The following is a 19,401-nucleotide window of genomic DNA, read 5'->3' on the forward strand; positions in this document are numbered from 1 at the left end:
GAATTCAAAAAAGAAGTCCTTCATTAGAAAACAAAGAAAGGTTAAAGTATCATGTTATGAAATATGAAGAAATGATTAGAAATGACGCAGAGAACAACAGAAATAGGGAACAAAAAGATGATGAAGAAAAATCTCAGGATGAGAGAAAGCATCTTAGGAGGAAAGCAAAAGATGTAGCCTTCGTGAGAATCAGACAAATTGCACAGGATGAAATATCACAACAAAAAAGGGACATAGTATATGCTCCTGTTCAACTAAGGGAAGAGGCTCTGAAAGATGAGAAAAAAGAAAAGAAAAAGAAGGTTAAACTTGAAGAAGTAGAAGAAGGCATCGTAGAAAGGCGTATCCAGTATTTTGAAAATATCATACGAGGAAATATCAGGGAAGAAGCCCATCTTCTTGAAAATATCATACGAGGAAACAAAAAGGAAGAAGGCGATCTTCGTGGACAATCTGCTGACTTGAGAAAAAACCTTAATAGGAAGGCTAAGGATATTGCTTTGGCAAGGATAACACAAATAATACAAGAAGAACAAAATGAAAACCTCTGGAAAAGTGAAAAGATTGAAAAGGAACTTCAAGCCTATCAAGAAGCAAATAGCTCAGGAACACATGGAGATTCTGATAGTAATAGTGATGATTATGAAGAAATTATAAAGATAAAGATAAAGGTAATGGGACGGAAACAAACAGCTGATCTTAGGAGGAAAGCTAAAGATAGGGCCTTTTTAAAGATTAGACGAATTGCAATGGAGGAGGTCTTTCCAGAAAAGAGAGGCTTAGTATATGCTCTTGTACAACTATGGGAAGAGGCTCTGGAAGATGAGAAAATAGAAAAGAAAAAGAAGGTTATTCATGAAGTAATAGAAAAAGGCAATGTAAACAGGCATATCCAGGATTTTGAAAATGTTATACGAGGAAACTTAAAAGAAGGCGATCTTCGTGGACAACATCGGGACTTCAGAAACCATCTTAGGAGGACCACTAAAGATAAGGCCTTGGGCCAGATAAGAAAAGTAGTACAAGAGGAAATGGCGCCTGAGAAAACAGGCCTATTCATGATCTTACTGAACTATATGAAAACGCATTGAAAGGAGACAAAATGGAAAAGAAAAATGAATATCATAAGTCAATAAAAAGCCAAATATTAGAAAACCTTATCGATTATTTTGAAAATATGTTACAAGAAAACACAGAAAATGAAGGCCATCTTCTTGGGAAATCTCCAGACTTGAGAGAGAATCTTAAAAGGAAAAGTGAAAACATTGAAAGGGAACTTCAAGACTACAAAGAAGCAAATAGCTCAGGAACACAAGGAGATTCTGCTAGTAATTGTAATGATTATGAAGAAATGATAAAGGTAAAGGTAATGGGACGGAAACAAAAAGCTAAGATTAGAAATATCTTACAAGAGGTTATCAAAGAAGAGAACTTTGAAGAGTAAAAAGGATTTTGTTCAATAGAAGAAATATAAAAGCAAAATCTAAAAGTATACAACAAAGAAACAATTCTGTTGGAGTAACCTGGAGGATGTGCACTGTAGAGGGAAAAAGATGAGCTTCTTCTAGTATGCAACGGTTCCATGATGGAGTGGTACAAGCCTTTATCATGTGAACAAATGGTCGGATTTCTAGATCTATTCTTCCAGATGTCAGCCTTATGGTTGCTCTGTTGGAATAATCTAGAAGACAGGCCATGCAGAGGGAAATAGCTTAGCTTTCTCTAGTATGCAGTAATATCCTCAAAGGGTACCTAAAGAAATTTTGTTGGATTCAAAAGTACATTTCATGAGTTATGATTGGAGAAGATGGCCAAGTGTATAATGGATGTGAATGAGAGAATTCTTCCTAAAATTACATGAAAAAAAAAATTTAAAAAAAAAACTAAAAAAAACTACATGGGAATGAAAGAAGGATAAAAGAAGCTGAGGTACTTCTAGTATGTTATGTGGGAAAAGATGTAGACAAAGAAGACTATCTCTGTAGATAAAAGAGGCTGAGGTTCTTTTAGTATTCTATGTTCCTTGATGAAGAGGTATAAATTCTTTGTCATGTGAACATAAGGGTTGGTACTGGCCCTGTAGATAGAAGAAGCTAAGGTTCTTCTAGTAGGCTATGTTCTTTGACGAAGAGGTATAAACTCTTTATCATGTGAACATAAGGGTTGGTACTGGCCCTGTAGACAGAAGAAGCTAAGATTCTTCTAGTATGCTATGTTCCTTGATGAAGAGGTATAAACTCTTTGTTATGTGAACATAAGGGTTGGTACTGGCCCTGTAGATAGAAGAAGCTAAGGTTCTTCTAGTAGGCTATGTTCTTTGACGAAGAGGTATAAACTCTTTATCATGTGAACATAAGGGTTGGTACTAGCTCTGTACATAAAAAAAAGCTGAGGTTCTTCTAGTATGCTATGTTCTTTGATGAAGGGGTATAAATTCTTTGTCATATGAACATAAGGGTTGGTATTGGCCCTGTAGATAGAAGGAACTAAGGTTCTTCTAGTATGCAATGTTCCTTGATGAAGAGGTATAAATTTTTTGTCATGTGAACATAAGGGTTGGTATTGGCCCTGTAGATAGAAGGAACTAAGGTTCTTCTAGTATGCAATGTTCCTTGATGAAGAGGTATAAATTCTTTGTCATGTGAACATAAGGGTTGGTACTGGCCCTGTAGATAGAAGAAGCTAAGGTTCTTCTAGTAGGCTATGTTCCTTGATGAAGAGGTACAAACTCTTCAAGAAACATAGCATACTAGAAGAACCTCAGCTTCTTCTATCTACAGAGCCAGTACGAACCTTTACGTTCACATGAGAAGGAGTTTGTACCTTTTCATCAAGGAACAGCATACTAGAAGAACCTTAGCTTCTTTTATCTACAGGGCCAGTAACAACACTTATGTTCACATGAGAAGGAGTTTGTACCTTTTCATCAAGGAACATAGCATACTAGAAGGTACTGGCTAAGTAGATAGAAGAGGCTGAGATTTTTTTAGTATTCTATGTTCCTTGATGAAGAGGTATAAACTCTTTGTCATGTGAACATATAGGGTTGGTACTAGCTCTGTAGATAAAAGAAGCTGAGGTTATTCTAGTATGCTATGTTCCTTGATGAAGAGGTATAAATTCTTTGTCATGTGAACATAAGGGTTGGTACTGCCCCTGTAGATAGAAGAAACTGAGGTTCTAGTATTCTATGTTCCCTGATGAAGAGGTACAAACTCCTCAAGAAACATAGCATACTAGAAGAACCTCAGCTTCTTCTATCTACAGAGCCAGTACGAACCTTTACGTTTCACACTAGAAAGAGTTTGTATCTCTTCATCAAGGAACATAGCATACTAGAAGGTACTGGCTAAGTAGATAGAAGAGGCCGAGGTTCTTTTAGTATGCTATGTTCCTTGATGAAGAAATACAAACTCTTTCTAGTGTGAACATAAGGGTTGGTAATGGCTCTGTAGATGGAAGAAGCTGAGGTTCCTCTAGTATGTTATGTTCTTTGATGAACAGGTACAAACTAGAAGAACCTCAGTTTCTTCTATCTACAGGGGCAGTACTTACCCTTATGTTCACATGAGAAGGAGTTTGTACCTCTTCATCAAGGAACACAGCATACTAAAAAGTACTGGCTAAGTAGATAAAAGAGGCTTGTCTTTCTTTTAGTATTCTATGTTCCTTGGTGATGACCTTCGATCAAAGGGATTAACCGGTGATGAAGTGTGGGACAGAGGTAGATGGAGAAAGCTGGTCAGAAACATCGACCCCACATAGAAGCTGGAGGAAATGCAGACAAAGAAGAAGAAGATTCTATGTTCCTTGGTGAAGAGGCACAAACTCCTTCTCATGTGAACATAAGTGTTCGAACTGGCTTTGTAGATAGAAGAAATTGAGGTTCTTCTAGTATGCTATGCTCCTTGATGATGAGGTACAAACTAGAAGAGGCTCAGCTTCTTCTATCTACAGAGCCAGTTCCAACCCTTATGTTCACATGAGAAGGAGTCTTCGTGGAACAGAAGTATCGATTTAGGTTGATATGACTTTTTCGTGTTTCTATTTCTCACCTAATTAATGGAAAAGATAAATAATTAGGAGTCAAAAGACTTTTTATACGTTTGAAAAAATAATTAACTAAAAAAAAACTTTTAGCTGTAATAAGCAGCTCTTCCAGGAGAACACTCCAAAATCCAACCATTGTTCTCTAGTCTTGGGTAATGCTTTCCCAACAAGGCTTGTAGCTTAGCTAATAATAATAATAATAATAATAATAACAATAATAATAATAATTATAATAATGATAATAATGATAATAATAATTATAATATACTTAGCTAGTAACAATAATAATAACAATAATAATAATGATAATAATAATAATAATAATAATAATAATCATCATCATCATCATCATTATAATAAAAACAACAACAACAACAACAACAACAACAATAATTACAATAATAATAATACTGTAATAATAATAATAATTTTAATAATAATGATAATAATAATAACAACAATAAATAAGAAACTATTTTATTTTGAATTTAATAAATCAAAACTATTTGTTTCGTAAAACACCACACGACTAATCTATTTCATTGCCAGTCATATAAGAACGCTGCTTCCCTTATGTAACTTTCTGTCCACCTCAGGGGACTAAAGTAGCCCAAAGCTTCATTAAATTCACACACACACACACACACACAGATATATATATATATATATATATATATATATATATATATATATATATATATATATATAAACCCTAATTAAATTTTAATATTCTCCCATTAGTAATGAGTAGACTGAGGTGGTATGGTCATGTCATGAGAAGAGATGAACAGTATATTGGGAGGAGAGTGATGGAAATGGAGGTACAGGGAACGAGGAGAGGGAGACCAAAGCGTAGGTGGATGGACTGTATCAAGGATGACCTGCGATCAAAGGGATTAACCGGTGATGAAGTGTGGGACAGAGGTAGATGGAGAACGCTGGCCAGAAACATCGACTCCAAATAAAAGTGGGAAAAGATGCAGAAAAATAAGATTATTGTTTACTAGTGTAGACTTTGTAGATTTGAGAACAAAGCCCTCAGAAGAATATTGGGAGTTGAATGGTAGGACAGGATTAGAAATGAAACTATAAGAGATTAATAGAGTGCCATATGTGGATGAGATCATGGTGAGGGGTTGATGGAGATGGTTTGGGCATGCTCTTCTCACTCCCCAAGATAAAACCTTTGAGATACTATAGTCAATTCTTTTTAGTGGGACAGATTTACACCGACTCGCTGGGGTGCCCTTTTAGCTCGGAAAAGTCTCCTGATCGCTGATTGGTTGGACAAGATAATTCTAACCAATCAGATAGCCGGAAACATTTCCGAGCTAAAAGGGCACCACTGCGAGTCAGTGCAAACGCGCCTCATTATAAAAAAATTTAAGTATAGGCACAATTCAGTTACCAAAGGAAATTCAAAACATTTAGAATGAGCTGTAAACTTAGTACAACAAATTGGATTGTGTCCAAGCTGACAATGTCCTCCCTGTTACAGATTATTGATTTATTTGTCATCTTGGCATTGCTCAGTGTATTTTCCTTATACAATGTTAAGAAACCCGTAATTTTAATCGGAAATTCTCCGTAAAAAAAAATATAATTTCTCAGCCGTATTTCAGTAAAATACAAGCGACCGGATGATGACCGTAATATCACTCCTTTACGTCAATATATCCGTTTTTAAAACGGCAGATGCCTGGCAACATTTATTCTAGGATATTTTCTATTATCCTTAACGGGTTGGTGAACGTAATATTTCTACTTAACGTCAATATATCCGTTTTTAAAATGGCAAATGCCTGGCAACATTTATTCCTGGATATTTGTTATATTTTATGGGTTGTTGACCGTAATGTCACTCGTTTACGTCAATATATCCGTTTTTAAAATGGCAAATGCCTAGCAATATTTATTCCAGGATTTTTAACGCTTGTTTTTACAGCAAATTTTTAACAGTATATGGTGGTTATTTTCAAAACAGCAATGATAGTAATGATGGTTATAATAATAACAAGTATAATAATCATTCTCAATATCATCATATAAAATATCAATTAAAGACAAGGATCACTTCTGGGACATATTTGGTAATTTCTCAACTTTCCATTACCAGCGACCTCTTGCGTTTTCAATCTAGAAGTTATTATTATTATTATTATTATTATTACTTGCAAAGCTACAACCGTGGTTGGAAAAGCAGGATGCTATAAGCCCAAGGGTTCCAACAGGGAAGAAATAGCCCAGTGAGGAATGGAAATAAGGAAAAATAAAATATTTCAGGAACAGTAACATTAAAATATAAACTATAAAAACTTTAACAAAACAAGAGGAACAGAAATAAGATAGAACAGTGTGCCCGAGTGTACCCTTAAGCAAGAGAACTCTAATCCAAGACAGTGGAATACCATGGTACAGAGGCTATGGCACTACCCAAGACCAAAAAACATTGGTTGAATTTTGGAGTGTCCTTCTCCTAGAAAAGCTGCTTACCAAAGCTAAAGAGTCTCTTCTACTCTTACCAAGAGGAAAATAGCCACTGAACATTTACAGAGCAGTAGTTAACCCCTTGAGAGAAGAATTGTTCGGTAATCTCAGTGATGTCAGGTGTATGAGGACAAAAGAAAATCTGTAAAGAATAGGCCAGACTCTTCGGTGTATATGTAGGCAAAGGAGAAATGAACCGTAACCAGATGAAAGGATCCAATGTAGTACCGTCTGGCCATTCAAGGACCCCATAACTCTTTAGCGGTAGTATCTCAACGGATGGGTGGCAACATTTATTCCGGGATTTTTATCGTTTGTTTTTACGGTAAACTTTTACCAGTGTAGTTCTTCCCTCTAGGGTTGCCAGGTTGGCCTTTTTCAAGCTAAAAACTTCAAATTTGGCCTTTTTTGAAATTGGTTAGCCTTTAGCAATGTAAAAAAAGTTGGCCTTTAAATGCTATACTTTTGGCCTTTTTTTTACAAATGGGTTGGCCTTTTAATGCTGCAGTTGATCGGAAGTTGGCCTTTTCTCACTTAAAAAACTTGGCAACCCTGCTCCCCTCCCTCCAACCAACTCACTGACGACACCACCAACGCTACTCACCGCAGCTGCATCGAAAGTCCAGCGATCTCTGTTCTGCATATTTTTCTTCGTAACATTCATAGACTTGGAATCGATATTGACTGGAACCGGAGCGTTGGGAGCGAGGAACTCGTCGAATATGGCCTGGACCTTATCGTTGACGTCCTTCTGCGGGAGACACTTCAGCTCCTGGACTGCGTTGAGGAACCTGCGGAAGGGCAGTGTCTTCAGATAGGATGCCTTATGATGCAATTTTATGGGTTATCGAGGTTTGATGTTTCTGCTCGTGAGGGATAGGTCATCGTTGTGTTTGTTTGTTGCTTGGGCAAAAAGTCTTGTAGACAGGACATACATACACACATACATATATATATATATATATATATATATATATATATATATATATATATATATATATATATATATATAGATATATATATATATATATATATATATATATATATATATATATATATATGTCTGTATATATATATATGTCTGTATATATATATATATATATATATATATATATATATATATATATATATATATATATAATTTGCATATATATATACATATATATATGCACAAATATATCATATATATATATATATATATATATATATATATATATATATATATATATGTGTGTGTGTGTATATATACACATATATATATATATATATATATATATATATATATATATGTATATATATATATATATATATATATATATATATATATATAAAATGTAAAAACATATACATCTGTAATTTAAGGTAAATTTATTTTACTGAAGTTTTTAAGATATACTACTATTTATTCGCATTAAAATAAGCTGAATAGGGTTAAATCTACCTCACTCGTGACATACATTAATCATTTTGTAGCATGAATTCAATTCTAATTTATTCAGAAATTGCGCATTTATAAAAGGAAAACTAATATTAATAAGAATTTAAACAAACGTGTTGAGAAAAGATTATCTTACTCGAAATAATCTTGATAAATATTTACTTTCTCGGTGAATATTTCAATCAAAACACAGTCATCACAGAAAGTATATTAAGATCTACCTTATTATCAAGGAATGATATAATAATACACATGCAAAGTCGTCACTTAAGCTAGAGGAATTTAAAGGAATATTTTTATGTTATATGTATCAATGAAACAATAATGAAACGATATCCAACAGATTTTATAGAAAGAAACAATATCCAACAGATTTTATAAAAAATGAAACAATATCCAACAGATTTTTTAAAATGAAACAATATCAAACAGATTTTATAGAAAGAAACAATATCAAACAGATTTTGTAGCTTTGAGAACAAAGGCCTCAGAAGGATATTGGGAGTTGAATGGCAGGACATGATTAGAAATCAAACTATAAGAGATATTACTCGAGTGCCATATGTGGATTATGTCATGGTGAGGGGTAGATGGAGATGGTTTGGGCATGTTTTTCACACTCTCCAAGAGAGATTAATTCACCAAACATTTAATTGGGCTCCACAAGGCACTAGAAGAGTTGGGAGACCCAGGCCTATATGGTTGAGGACTACGAAGCGTGATGTAGGAGTTGATGAATGGAGAAGCATTGATTTAAAAGATCAAGTTAAGACGTCTGGCGAAATGTAACCGAGGCCCTTTTGCGTCAATAGGCCTAGGAGGAGATGATGATGACGATTTATGTATCGTAAAAATATGCTTCTTCAGGGAATAATTTTAGAAAATGGAGTGTTTAAAAAGGTGTATTTTAGAAGATAGTTACTTTGAAAGAGAATTTCATGTTTAAAGGTTTCTCAGGAACTTGATGAAGGTCTTTTAAAACGTATGTACTTCACAGGAAATGCTTCATCCAAACACACCTTTGATAAAGGAAACATTCTATCCATGCAGTTGATTGATAAACATCTTTCAAAACATGGATGGAAATTGTATCAAATCCCAATTAAAAAGACGAGCAAAGTAGTTCCAAACAATTGATTAATAAAGGACTCTCTTAAAAGGTCCCTAGCAAATTGTATTATAAGGTCCTAATTAAAAAGAAAAACAATTTAGAATTTGTAGATAACAAGACTGTCAGGTGAAACTTAAAAAGGGGTAAAAAATAATCAAATACTTTATGAAGATTAGGCTACTCAGGATATGAGAGCGAATTATAATATTTGAAGCAAGAGAGGTTAAACGAATATTTTACCCAAAGGCTTGGTTGATAAAGGTGCTTCAGAGCATGGGAAGAAATTATATAATATCCAAATTACAAAGACAGTAATGTAGATCATCCAAGACAGGTAAAACTAAAACAAAGGGACAAAATTATTCAAATACTTAATGAATAGGAAACAAAGCTTAAGAGTACAGAGATGAGAATGCTTAGGTGGACTGTGGAAATATCACTGCTTGGAAGATTGGAAAAGGATGAAATAAGAAGAATGGCAGGCGTAGTAAGGATTACAGAGGTGATAATAGTGTCCCGACTGAGATGGTGTGGGCACGTGTTAAGGAAGGATGGTGGGGAGAAGTTGAGGAGGGCTAAGGAGGTACCTAGTAAAGGGAGAAGATCGACAGGGAAGCATAGAATTACAAGGCAAGATAAGGTGAAGGATGATACGGAGAGAAGAGGTTTGGTGGAATAGGATGCCTTTGATAAAAGGCATTGGAGAGGTCGCATCAGGCAATCGACCCTTTAATGTAAGAATAACGGTGAGAAAGAAATAGACTTAATGAAGATTATTCATGCTATGAAAGTAAATTATAATATTTGAACCAAGCAAAAGGGAGTTTCCGGGAATAGGACTCCCAAGGGGTTAAATGAAAGGACTCCCAAGAGGTTAATTGAATAGGACTCCCAAAAAGTTCAACGAATAGGACTCCCCAAGGGGTTCATCGAATATGACTTCCAAGAGGTTCATCAAATAGGACACCCAAAGGGGTTCAACGAGTTGGACTCCCAAGTGGTTCAGCGAATAGAACTCTCAAGAGGTTCAAGAATAGAACTCCCAAGAGGTTCAACGAATAGGACTCCCAAGAGATTCAAGAATAGGTCTCCCGAGAGGTTCAACAAAAAGTACTCCCAACAGGTTCAAGAATAGGATTCCCAGCAAGATCAAGAATAGGACTTCTCAAGAGGTTCAACGAATAAGACTCCCAAGAGGTTCAACGAATAGGACTCCTAAGAGGTTCAACGAATAAGACTCCGAAGTGGTTCAGCAAATAGAACTCTTAAGAGGTTCAAGAATAGAACTCCCAAGAGATTCAACGAATAAGACTCCAAAGAGGTTCAAGAATAGGTCTCCCCAGAGGTTCAACAAACAGGACTACCAATAGGTTCCAGAATAGGACTTCCCCGTGTTCCAGAATAGAACTCCCAACAGGATCAAAAATAGGACTTCGCAAGAGGTTCAACGATAGGACTCCCAATAGGTTCAACTAATAGGACTCCCAACAGGTTCCAGAATAGGACTCCCAACTGGTGCAAGAATAAGACACCAAGAGGTTCAACGAATAGGACTCCCCAAGAGGTTCATCGAAAAGGACTCCCAAGAGGTTCAGCGAATAGGACTCCCCAAGAGGTTAAACGAATAGGACTCCCAAGTGGTTCAACAAATAGGACTCCCAATAGGTTCAGTGAATAAGACTCCGGAGAGGTTCAGAGAATGCAACTCCCAAGAGGTTCATCGAATAAACTCCCAAGTGGTTCAGTGAATAGGACTCCCAAGTTGTTCAGTGAATAGGACTCCCAAGTTGTTCAGTGAATAGGACTCCCAAGTTGTTCAGGGAATAGGACTCCCAAGAGATTCGACTAATATGACTTCCAAGAGGCAAAACAAATAAGACTCCCAAGAGGTTCAACGAATAGGACTCATAATATTACCGCCCTTCCCAACTCACATGAGGTTTTCAGCACTGAATTCCTTCTCAAGGAATTTCACGAACTGCTCCCTGCCCAGGGGATCCTTCAGGAGTTCTTGCACGCTGAAGGCCCACCGCCTGACTCGTTTCGCGGGGATCTCTTTCCTGCAAATAAAGAAAATATGTTTTTATTGATATATTTTAATTGGGCACACTCCCAGAAAAAAATAATACACACACACACACACACACACACACACACACACACACACACACACATATATATATATATATATATATATATATATATATATATATATATATATATATATATATATATATATATATATCAACATGTAGGAAAAAAGAAATGAACAGGACATAGGACACACAAAGTTATACTTGCGCTAATACAGTATTTAAACCTTCCAAAAACAAACTATGAAGTTATACCTACGCTAATATTTAAACCTCCCAAAACGAACTATAAAGTAATACTTCTGCTTATATTTCATCCTTCTAAAACCGAACTATAGTTATACTTACGATCATATTTCAACCTCCCAAAAACAAAGTATAAAGCTATACTTACGCTAATATTACAACCTCCTAAAACCGAACTTTGAAGGTTATACTTACGCCAATATTTCAACCTCCCAAAAAGCGAACTATAAAGTTATCCTTACGCTATTTCAACCTCTCAACTCGAACTATAAAGTTATACCTACGCTAATATTTCAACCCCACAAAAACAAACTATAAAGTTATACTTACGTTAATATTGCAACCACAAAAAAAAACTATAGTTATACTTACGCTAATATTTCAACCACCGAAAACAAAATATAATGTTATACTTACGCTAATTTTTCAACCTCCCAAAATTCCGGACAGTCTGTTATCCATGGGTTGGGAGGATCGGGCTGTATAATAAAAGGGTCATATTCTTGGTACTGCTCCCAGTAGCTGATGAACCTGTGGAGAGGAGAGTCGTACATATATTTGGATAGAGACATGAAGTTCTACATGCATCATTGGAATGTGTAGACCCAAAAAAATTATGAATACATAAATTTTAGAATAAATTACTGAAATATGTATGAACACGTATGAATTTACGCAAGACTTCATGAATAAATTATCGTAAAACATGAATTACATGAATATATACATGATTTTTAGGATTACTGAAATGTATATAAAGATTATGAACAACAAATATGAATGCACGCAAGACTTCAAGAAAGAATTATCGTCAAGTAAGTATTATATGAAAGTATACATTTGTAGAATGAATTACTGAAATGCATTAATAAAAACAGAAATATACACATATGAATGTATACATCAATTTGGATATATTGACAAAAATCCAATTACTGAAATGTACTGACAAAATTAGAAAAACAAATATGAATACATGCATGTATACATTATATTTAGAATGAATTACTGAAATGTACTGACAAAAATATGAATACATGAATGTATACATATTTAAAATGAATTACTGAAATCTACTGGAAAAAATATGAATGTATAAATGTATACATAATATTTAGAATGAATTACAGAAATGTACTGACCAAAAAAAAAAAAATGAATACATGAATGTATACATAATTTCTAGAATGAATTACTGAAATGTACTGACAAAAAATCCAAAAATATGAACACATATGGACGTATACATTATATTTAGAATGAATTACTGAAATACACTGAAATAAGTATGAACTACATGTATGAATATAAGATCGCAGTCGACCTGAATTCGACCTAAATTCGACATATATTCGACATAAATTCGACATATATTCGACACAACGACCAGAACCACTTACGACTCGGCAGCTTTCGACACTTTGAAGTTACATCTGTCGACTCTCATCTTCAAGATGTCGATGTCGTGTTTCAACGTCTCGACCGGGCTGGTGAGGTCCGTCTCGGAGACTGAGGGGGAGATTCGACCCCCGGCCACGCCCAGGACCCAGTGCCTCTGGGACTTGATCGGCTTGTTCATTCGACACGCCTTCTTGATGTCGATCTCTGTCGTGTTCACGCATCCCGGCTGGAGGGTACAAAGGAGTAGTAGTAGTGGTAGTAGTAGCAATAGTAGTGGAAGTAGTAGTAGTAGTGGGAGTAGTAGTAGTAGTGGGAGTAGTAGGAGTAGTAGTAGTAGTAGTAGTAGTAGGATTAGTAAGAGTAGTAGTAGGATTAGTAGGAGTAGGGGTAGTAGAAGGATTAGTTCGAGTAGGAGTAGTAGTAGGACTAGTAGGAGTAAGAGTAGTAGTAGGATTAGTAGTAGGATTAGTAGGAGTAGGAGTAGTAGGAGTAGGAATAGTAGAAGTGGGAGTAGTACTAGTAGTAGTATTTAGTAGTGGGAGTAGTAGGAGTAGTAGCAGGAGTAGGAGTAGTAGTAGTAGTAGTAGTAGTAGTGGTAGTAGAAGGATTAGTTCGAGTAGGAGTAGTAGTAGGACTAGTAGGAGTAAGAGTAGTAGTAGGAGTAGTAGTAGGATTAGTAGTAGTAGTAGTAGTAGCAGGATTAGTAGGAGTAGGAATAGTAGAAGTGGGAGTAGTACAAGTAATAGTAGTAGTAGTAGTAGTATTTGCATTTTAATTTTTAAATGTACTGTTTTTAATAGTAATGTTATCATCTGTGTTTTCCCTATATCAATTAGTATTAATAGTATTAGTACTAGTAGCAGCAGTACTAGTATTACAAGTAGTAGTAGTAGTAGTATTTGATTTTAATTCCCAAATGTACCATTTTTTATAGTAATGTTATCATCTGTTTCCCTATATCAAGTAGTATTAATAGTAGTAGTAAAGTACAATTAGCAACAGTAGTATTACTACTACCACTAGTAATAATATCACTTCCAGTAGTAGTAATAATAGTAACATTAGTAGCAGTATTTGCATTTTAATTTTTAAATGTACCATATTAATAGTAATGTTATTATATGTGTTTCCCCTATATCAAGTAGTAGTAGTAGTAGTACTACTACTACTACTACTACTACTACTACTAGTTATTATCAGTATTTTCCTTCTATCAAACATTACATAGCATCATTATTACCATTAATAATAGTAGAATAATTAATTGTCTTAGAATAGTAACAACAGCGCTTGTACAAAAGGTATCAGAATCGGAAATTGCTATTATATGGATTTAATGAAACTGACTACAATGAAAGAAATACTTGTAATGATATAAAATGAAGTATTGTTCGCCATCAACATATACACTAATTGGTGGTTACTTTGCAAAGGTTAATCACCGCTATTATCCAGTGCTTATAACCTATACCCTCTTCCCGGCCATCGGGGTCAAACCCAAATGGTATTACCCTTTGCACAAAATTTGTAGTACCCTATTGGAGACGAGGTTAAAAGGTAGCTCATGAGTGGTAGAGCCAAGGGACAGTGGCAATGCCCTAGATATTGACCATATACATATGATAAGCTCCAACTTCCCTTTCCACCCAAGCTAGGACCAGCAAGGGCCAGGCAATGACTGCTGATGATTCAGCAGGTACCCCTACAGGCTCCCAAAACCCATCATAATTAGCTCACAAGAATGGTGAGGTTGCAGACACTACAAAAATTATTGAGCTTGAGTGGGACTCGCCAGTACGCCAGTCAGGGACGTTTCCAATAGACCACCATAAGCTTGAATTTAAGCGTAATTGTTACAGTATTTACAATTGCAGAAACCATTCATATAAGTATTACTTTCTGAAGCAAAACAACACAGCTCTCTTCTCCTAATAAATCTACCGTATTCCTTAAATACAAGTAAATTTTCAGTCTTTAACACAGAGTTCTCTATCTTCTACTTCACTTGCTTAGATTAGTATACTCACAACACGATAAGGTGAGTATGAATAGATACAACAAACATCTGAAGACAAAAAAAGCCCTGAAAATTTTGAATAGAACCCTTGACCTTCCAAGGGAATCCTTCTGAATTGTAAAAAGGCTGGATTCGAGATTCAAACAAGGGCTGAAGACCATAAACGAAAGTTGGAAACAAAAGGATCAGCCATTTTGAGTCAGAGCTAAACGGAGTCCAAACACAGGGAAGTGTTCCGAAACCGCCAAGTGAGCATCGGCCCAGCCAGCCTTCACCTTTGATTCCAGCATCCGTGAAGTACGTATAGGCAAGGCATCTCTCTTCCCACCCCCACCCCCCTTCACTCCCCACTTAAACCAAACAATCTCGTGACTTTCCAGATCTCAGAGGAGGTTGATGGAAGGTCTGACTGTTTGTAAATAGTGATGAAGTACATTCTCGCACTGGAATGAATGCGTGCAAACACACACACACACACACGCTAAGAAAAGAGATAGTGTCTATACTAGAAATGGGGCTCTGGCGTATACCTACCACCGGTCTGTGGACGTCCCAAAAGGCTCGCTCTTGAGAGTCGAGCACCTTTCTCTCAAGTTTATCTCTTTTCTTGTCGACTTTGCTCTGTGCCTCGGCCTGGAAGAGAGAATAAAGGCGCTATAGTTTGCTTTCATTCTTCGTTTAAGGACATGCAATGTGTATTAGAGGGCTGCGTATGGCATTAATAAATTATAAAAGGTGATATAATTAGTTCTTTCTATCATAAACGCCAGTGGCATTTTGAGAAGTGCTGTGTGTGGAATTAATAAATAATAAAAGGTTATATAATTATCTAAGTTTATCATAAATGCCAGTGGCATTTTGAGAAGTGCTGTGTGTGGAATTAATAAATAATAAAAGGTTATATAATTATCTAAGTTTATCATAAATGCCAGTGGCATTTTGAGAAGTGCTGTGTGTGGAATTAATAAATAATAAAAGGTTATATAATTATCTAAGTTTATCATAAATGCCAGTGGCATTTTGAGAAGTGCTGTGTGTGGAATTACTGAGTCATAAAATGTTATATAATTATCTAAGTTTATCATAAACGTCAGTAGTATTTTAAGAAGTGCTGTGTGTGGAATTACTGAATCATGAAAGGTGATACAATTATCTAAGTTTATCATAAACGCCAGTGGCATTTTGAGAAGTGCTGTGTGTGGAATTACTGAGTCATAAAAGGTGATACAATTATCTAAGTTTATCATAAACGCCAGTGGCATTTTGAGAAGTGCTGTGTGTGGAATTACTGAGTCATAAAAGGTGATACAATTATCTAAGTTTATCATAAACACTTGTAGCCTTTTGAGAAGTGCTGTGTGTGGAATTACTAAATCATAAAAGGTGATACAATTATTCAAGTTTATCATAAACACTAGTGGCATTTTGAGAAGTGCTGTGTGTGGAATTACTGAGTCATAAAAGGTGATACAATTATCTAAGTTTATCATAAACACTTGTAGCCTTTTGAGAAGTGCTGTGTGTGGAATTACTAAATCATAAAAGGTGATACAATTATTCAAGTTTATCATAAACACTAGTGGCATTTTGAGAAGTGCTGAGTGTAGCATTATTAAATCATAAAAGGTGATTTATTTCTTATCATAAACTCCAAGTAACCTTTTAAGAAGTGACAAGTATGGGGAAGTGTGATATAAGTAAGATTTTGCAATGCACGTAATGTTTGGGATTCGAATATGTAAGATGTATATAGAATATTAAGAGGAGCTAACGAGTTACACTGAGACTTAGGAGCTACTAAAGTAAACGAGACATAGTTTTCTCATTTTTCTTATTAGGTAAAAATATAACCAAAAATCCATTGTTTTTTTTTTCTTTTTCTTATTAGGTAAAAATATATGAAAAAAAGCCATTGTTTTTTTCATTTTTCTTATTAGGTAAAAATATAAGCAAAAAGCCATTGTTTTTTTAATTTTTCTTATTTGGTAAAAATATAAGCAAAAAGCCATTGTTTTTCATTTTTCTTATTAGGTAAAAATATAAGCAAAAAGCCATTATTTTTTTTTTCTTATTAAGCAATAATATAAGCAAAAAGCCCTTGTTTTTTCATTTTTCTTATTAGGTAAAAATATAAGCAAAACCAGTAGTAAATAGTTATCATGAATTACAATGATTAAGAAAGTAGTGGTATTAGCTTCAACCAAATCAGGCTTATTTAGATTTGAAATTATAGCCTTATCTGCTGCATGCCACATGTGTAGCCTTATTCTAAATGTTATAATCTACATGAATATATATCGCTAACACTCGTGATTTAAATCAATGTAAATATCACCCACGAACGGCATTTAATACCGAATTCTACCTTGGGAATATATATCCATAAATGAATTCCAGTGGATATATATTCCCAAGGTAGAATTCGGTATTAAATGTCATTGTGGTTGATATTTACGTTATAATCTACATTTTTCACTTCTTAAAGTCATTTATCCTCATACTAATTTCTATATTAATCCTTCCTTGTTTTCCAATTTCTATTACAGGTAATTATTTGTTATTTCTCTTACTTTATTTAGGTTAATTCAGCTATCATCACAAGCGTTATTTCTCTAATGGCCTTTAGATATAGTTACTAGTTTACTCTCTCCTTTCTTTCGTTAGTTCATTCTCCTTAAGTAACTACTTTCGTTGGTACTTTTCCACAATTTCTTACACATTAATCGTATTATTTTATTCTACTTTTTTACCTGTAATATCCATATATATCGTCTTCGTACCCACATAATAACAAGAATATGAAAGACCATAATCACACTTTTCTCTTTCAATAAAAAGATGTCTACTTGCTTTAGGGAAAACGTTCACTTATTAACAAATCTTGACAGGGTCATTGCATCTTACCTGCATGAAAATGAACTCCCATTTTCGGCTAAACATCTTTTGTAATCTCGCTAGGTTCTCCGCCTCGTAGTCCGCCAGCTCCAGCCTCGCTTTGTTTTGCATGGTTCTCTTGCACAAGTACACAGCTGCAAGAAGAAGAAGAGGTTGTTTACCTTTCGGATCTGTCTCATTCGCTCGTCCGCTCATTCACCATCTCAAGGAAAGAAGAAGGGGTCGCCAATTCTGATTTCGCAAGACTTGGGACTTGGGGTCAAGCTGCCCTTCTCTCTCTCTCTCTCTCTCTCTCTCTCTCTCTCTCTCTCTCTCTCTCTCTCTCTCTCTCTCTCTCTCTCTCTCTCTCTCTCTCTCTCTCTCGAAAACAAAGAGGGAGAGATTGTCTCGATTATAATAATTATCTTTTAGGCAACTTAAACATATACTGAACTTGGAAGTTTGGTCAAGGCTCTCTCTCTCTCTCTCTCTCTCTCTCTCTCTCTAGAAAATAAACAGCAAGGGAGAGATGGTCTCGATTATAATAAGAGTGATAATTTTTTAGCTATCCCATAATCATATATTGGACTCGACAGTTCTATTATTTCCTTACCTTCACGTAACGTGAAATTACGATATCATCAGTGACATCATTAACCATGTCAAAATTAGTAACAAAAATAACAATAATATAAAATATGAAAGCAATATGAACTTAATCAAAGTAGTATCTGTCGTAAGAGTTGCAATGTATTGAGCTAACTTTCCTCTACATTGTATCTCAGATCTATTGAAAAAATAAAATTTCCAAAAGTGAAAAATAAAACAACAATAACAATATCAAATATAGAAGCAATAAAGGTTTAAAGATTTAAAGGCCGATCAAGAATGGCAGAGGCAAGGGACAGTGACATTGCCATATCAAGCAGGACAATGCCCAAGAGACTGACGATATATACATGTGATCAGCACCCATGAACCCTCTCCATCCAAGCTAGGACCAAGGAAGGCCAGGCAATGGCTGTTGATGACTAAGCAGATAGACCTATAGGCTCCCCCAAACCCGCCATCCTTAGCTCACAAGGATGCTGAGATTGCAGCGACCAAAGAAACTAACGAGTTTGAGCCGGACTCGAACCCCAGTCTGGCAGTCACCAGTCAGACTCGAACCCCAGTCTGGCAGTCACCAGTCAGACTCGAACACCAGTCTGGCAGTTACCAGTCAGAGACATTATCACTTCGGCCACCTCAACACTAAGTTAATTAATTTTAGAGTTGCAATGTCAATGATCTAACTTTCCTCTGGATTTTACCTCAAATCTTCTGTTAAAAAAAAAGAAAAAAAGTGAAAAAAGTAGAAATCTATCGAAAATGGCCCTGCGTGACATCATGACATCGGATTATCTTCCCTTTTCGGATAGACACCTGTCCTCCAGGTGACTGACATGCGAAGAGGTCATTTGGACATTGGGGTGTCCAGCCACGTCGATTATGTTGTGGACTGAAATGTCTTTGATTTTATTTAGTGGATATTAAGAAAAGAGAAATGGACATGGACATGACATATAAAAATGGACATTGAGAATTATCGAACGAGTACCTATAGACTGTAAAAGAAGCAGGGGGAAGAAAGACAAGACGATGGATTGACGAACTAAGACAATATGCGGGTTACGTAGTGAAC

The 19,401-nt window shown here is 35.4% G+C and overlaps 1 protein-coding gene across 2 annotated transcripts in view; it reads right to left on the reverse strand.

The window, feature by feature from the left end:
- Positions 1-17,867, reverse strand: part of LOC137621643 (regulator of G-protein signaling 7-like) — a 39,507-nt gene extending 21,640 nt beyond the window's left edge. For both annotated transcript variants that reach the window (XR_011040270.1, XM_068352109.1), the window contains exons 1-6: positions 17,748-17,867; positions 15,378-15,476; positions 12,826-13,052; positions 11,843-11,956; positions 11,021-11,146; positions 7,142-7,328 (exon numbers count right to left, since the gene is read on the reverse strand). Coding sequence is in view for 1 of the 2 variants with exons in the window: in XM_068352109.1 (XP_068208210.1) it covers positions 7,142-7,328; positions 11,021-11,146; positions 11,843-11,956; positions 12,826-13,052; positions 15,378-15,476; positions 17,748-17,849 (855 nt within the window). In the remaining variant the exon portion in view is untranslated. The remainder of the gene's footprint in view (positions 1-7,141; positions 7,329-11,020; positions 11,147-11,842; positions 11,957-12,825; positions 13,053-15,377; positions 15,477-17,747) is intronic.
- Positions 17,868-19,401: the final 1,534 nt, after the last annotated feature.

This window comes from Palaemon carinicauda, chromosome 28, assembly GCF_036898095.1.
Source record: "Palaemon carinicauda isolate YSFRI2023 chromosome 28, ASM3689809v2, whole genome shotgun sequence".
Classification (NCBI taxonomy): Eukaryota; Metazoa; Arthropoda; class Malacostraca; order Decapoda; family Palaemonidae; genus Palaemon; species Palaemon carinicauda.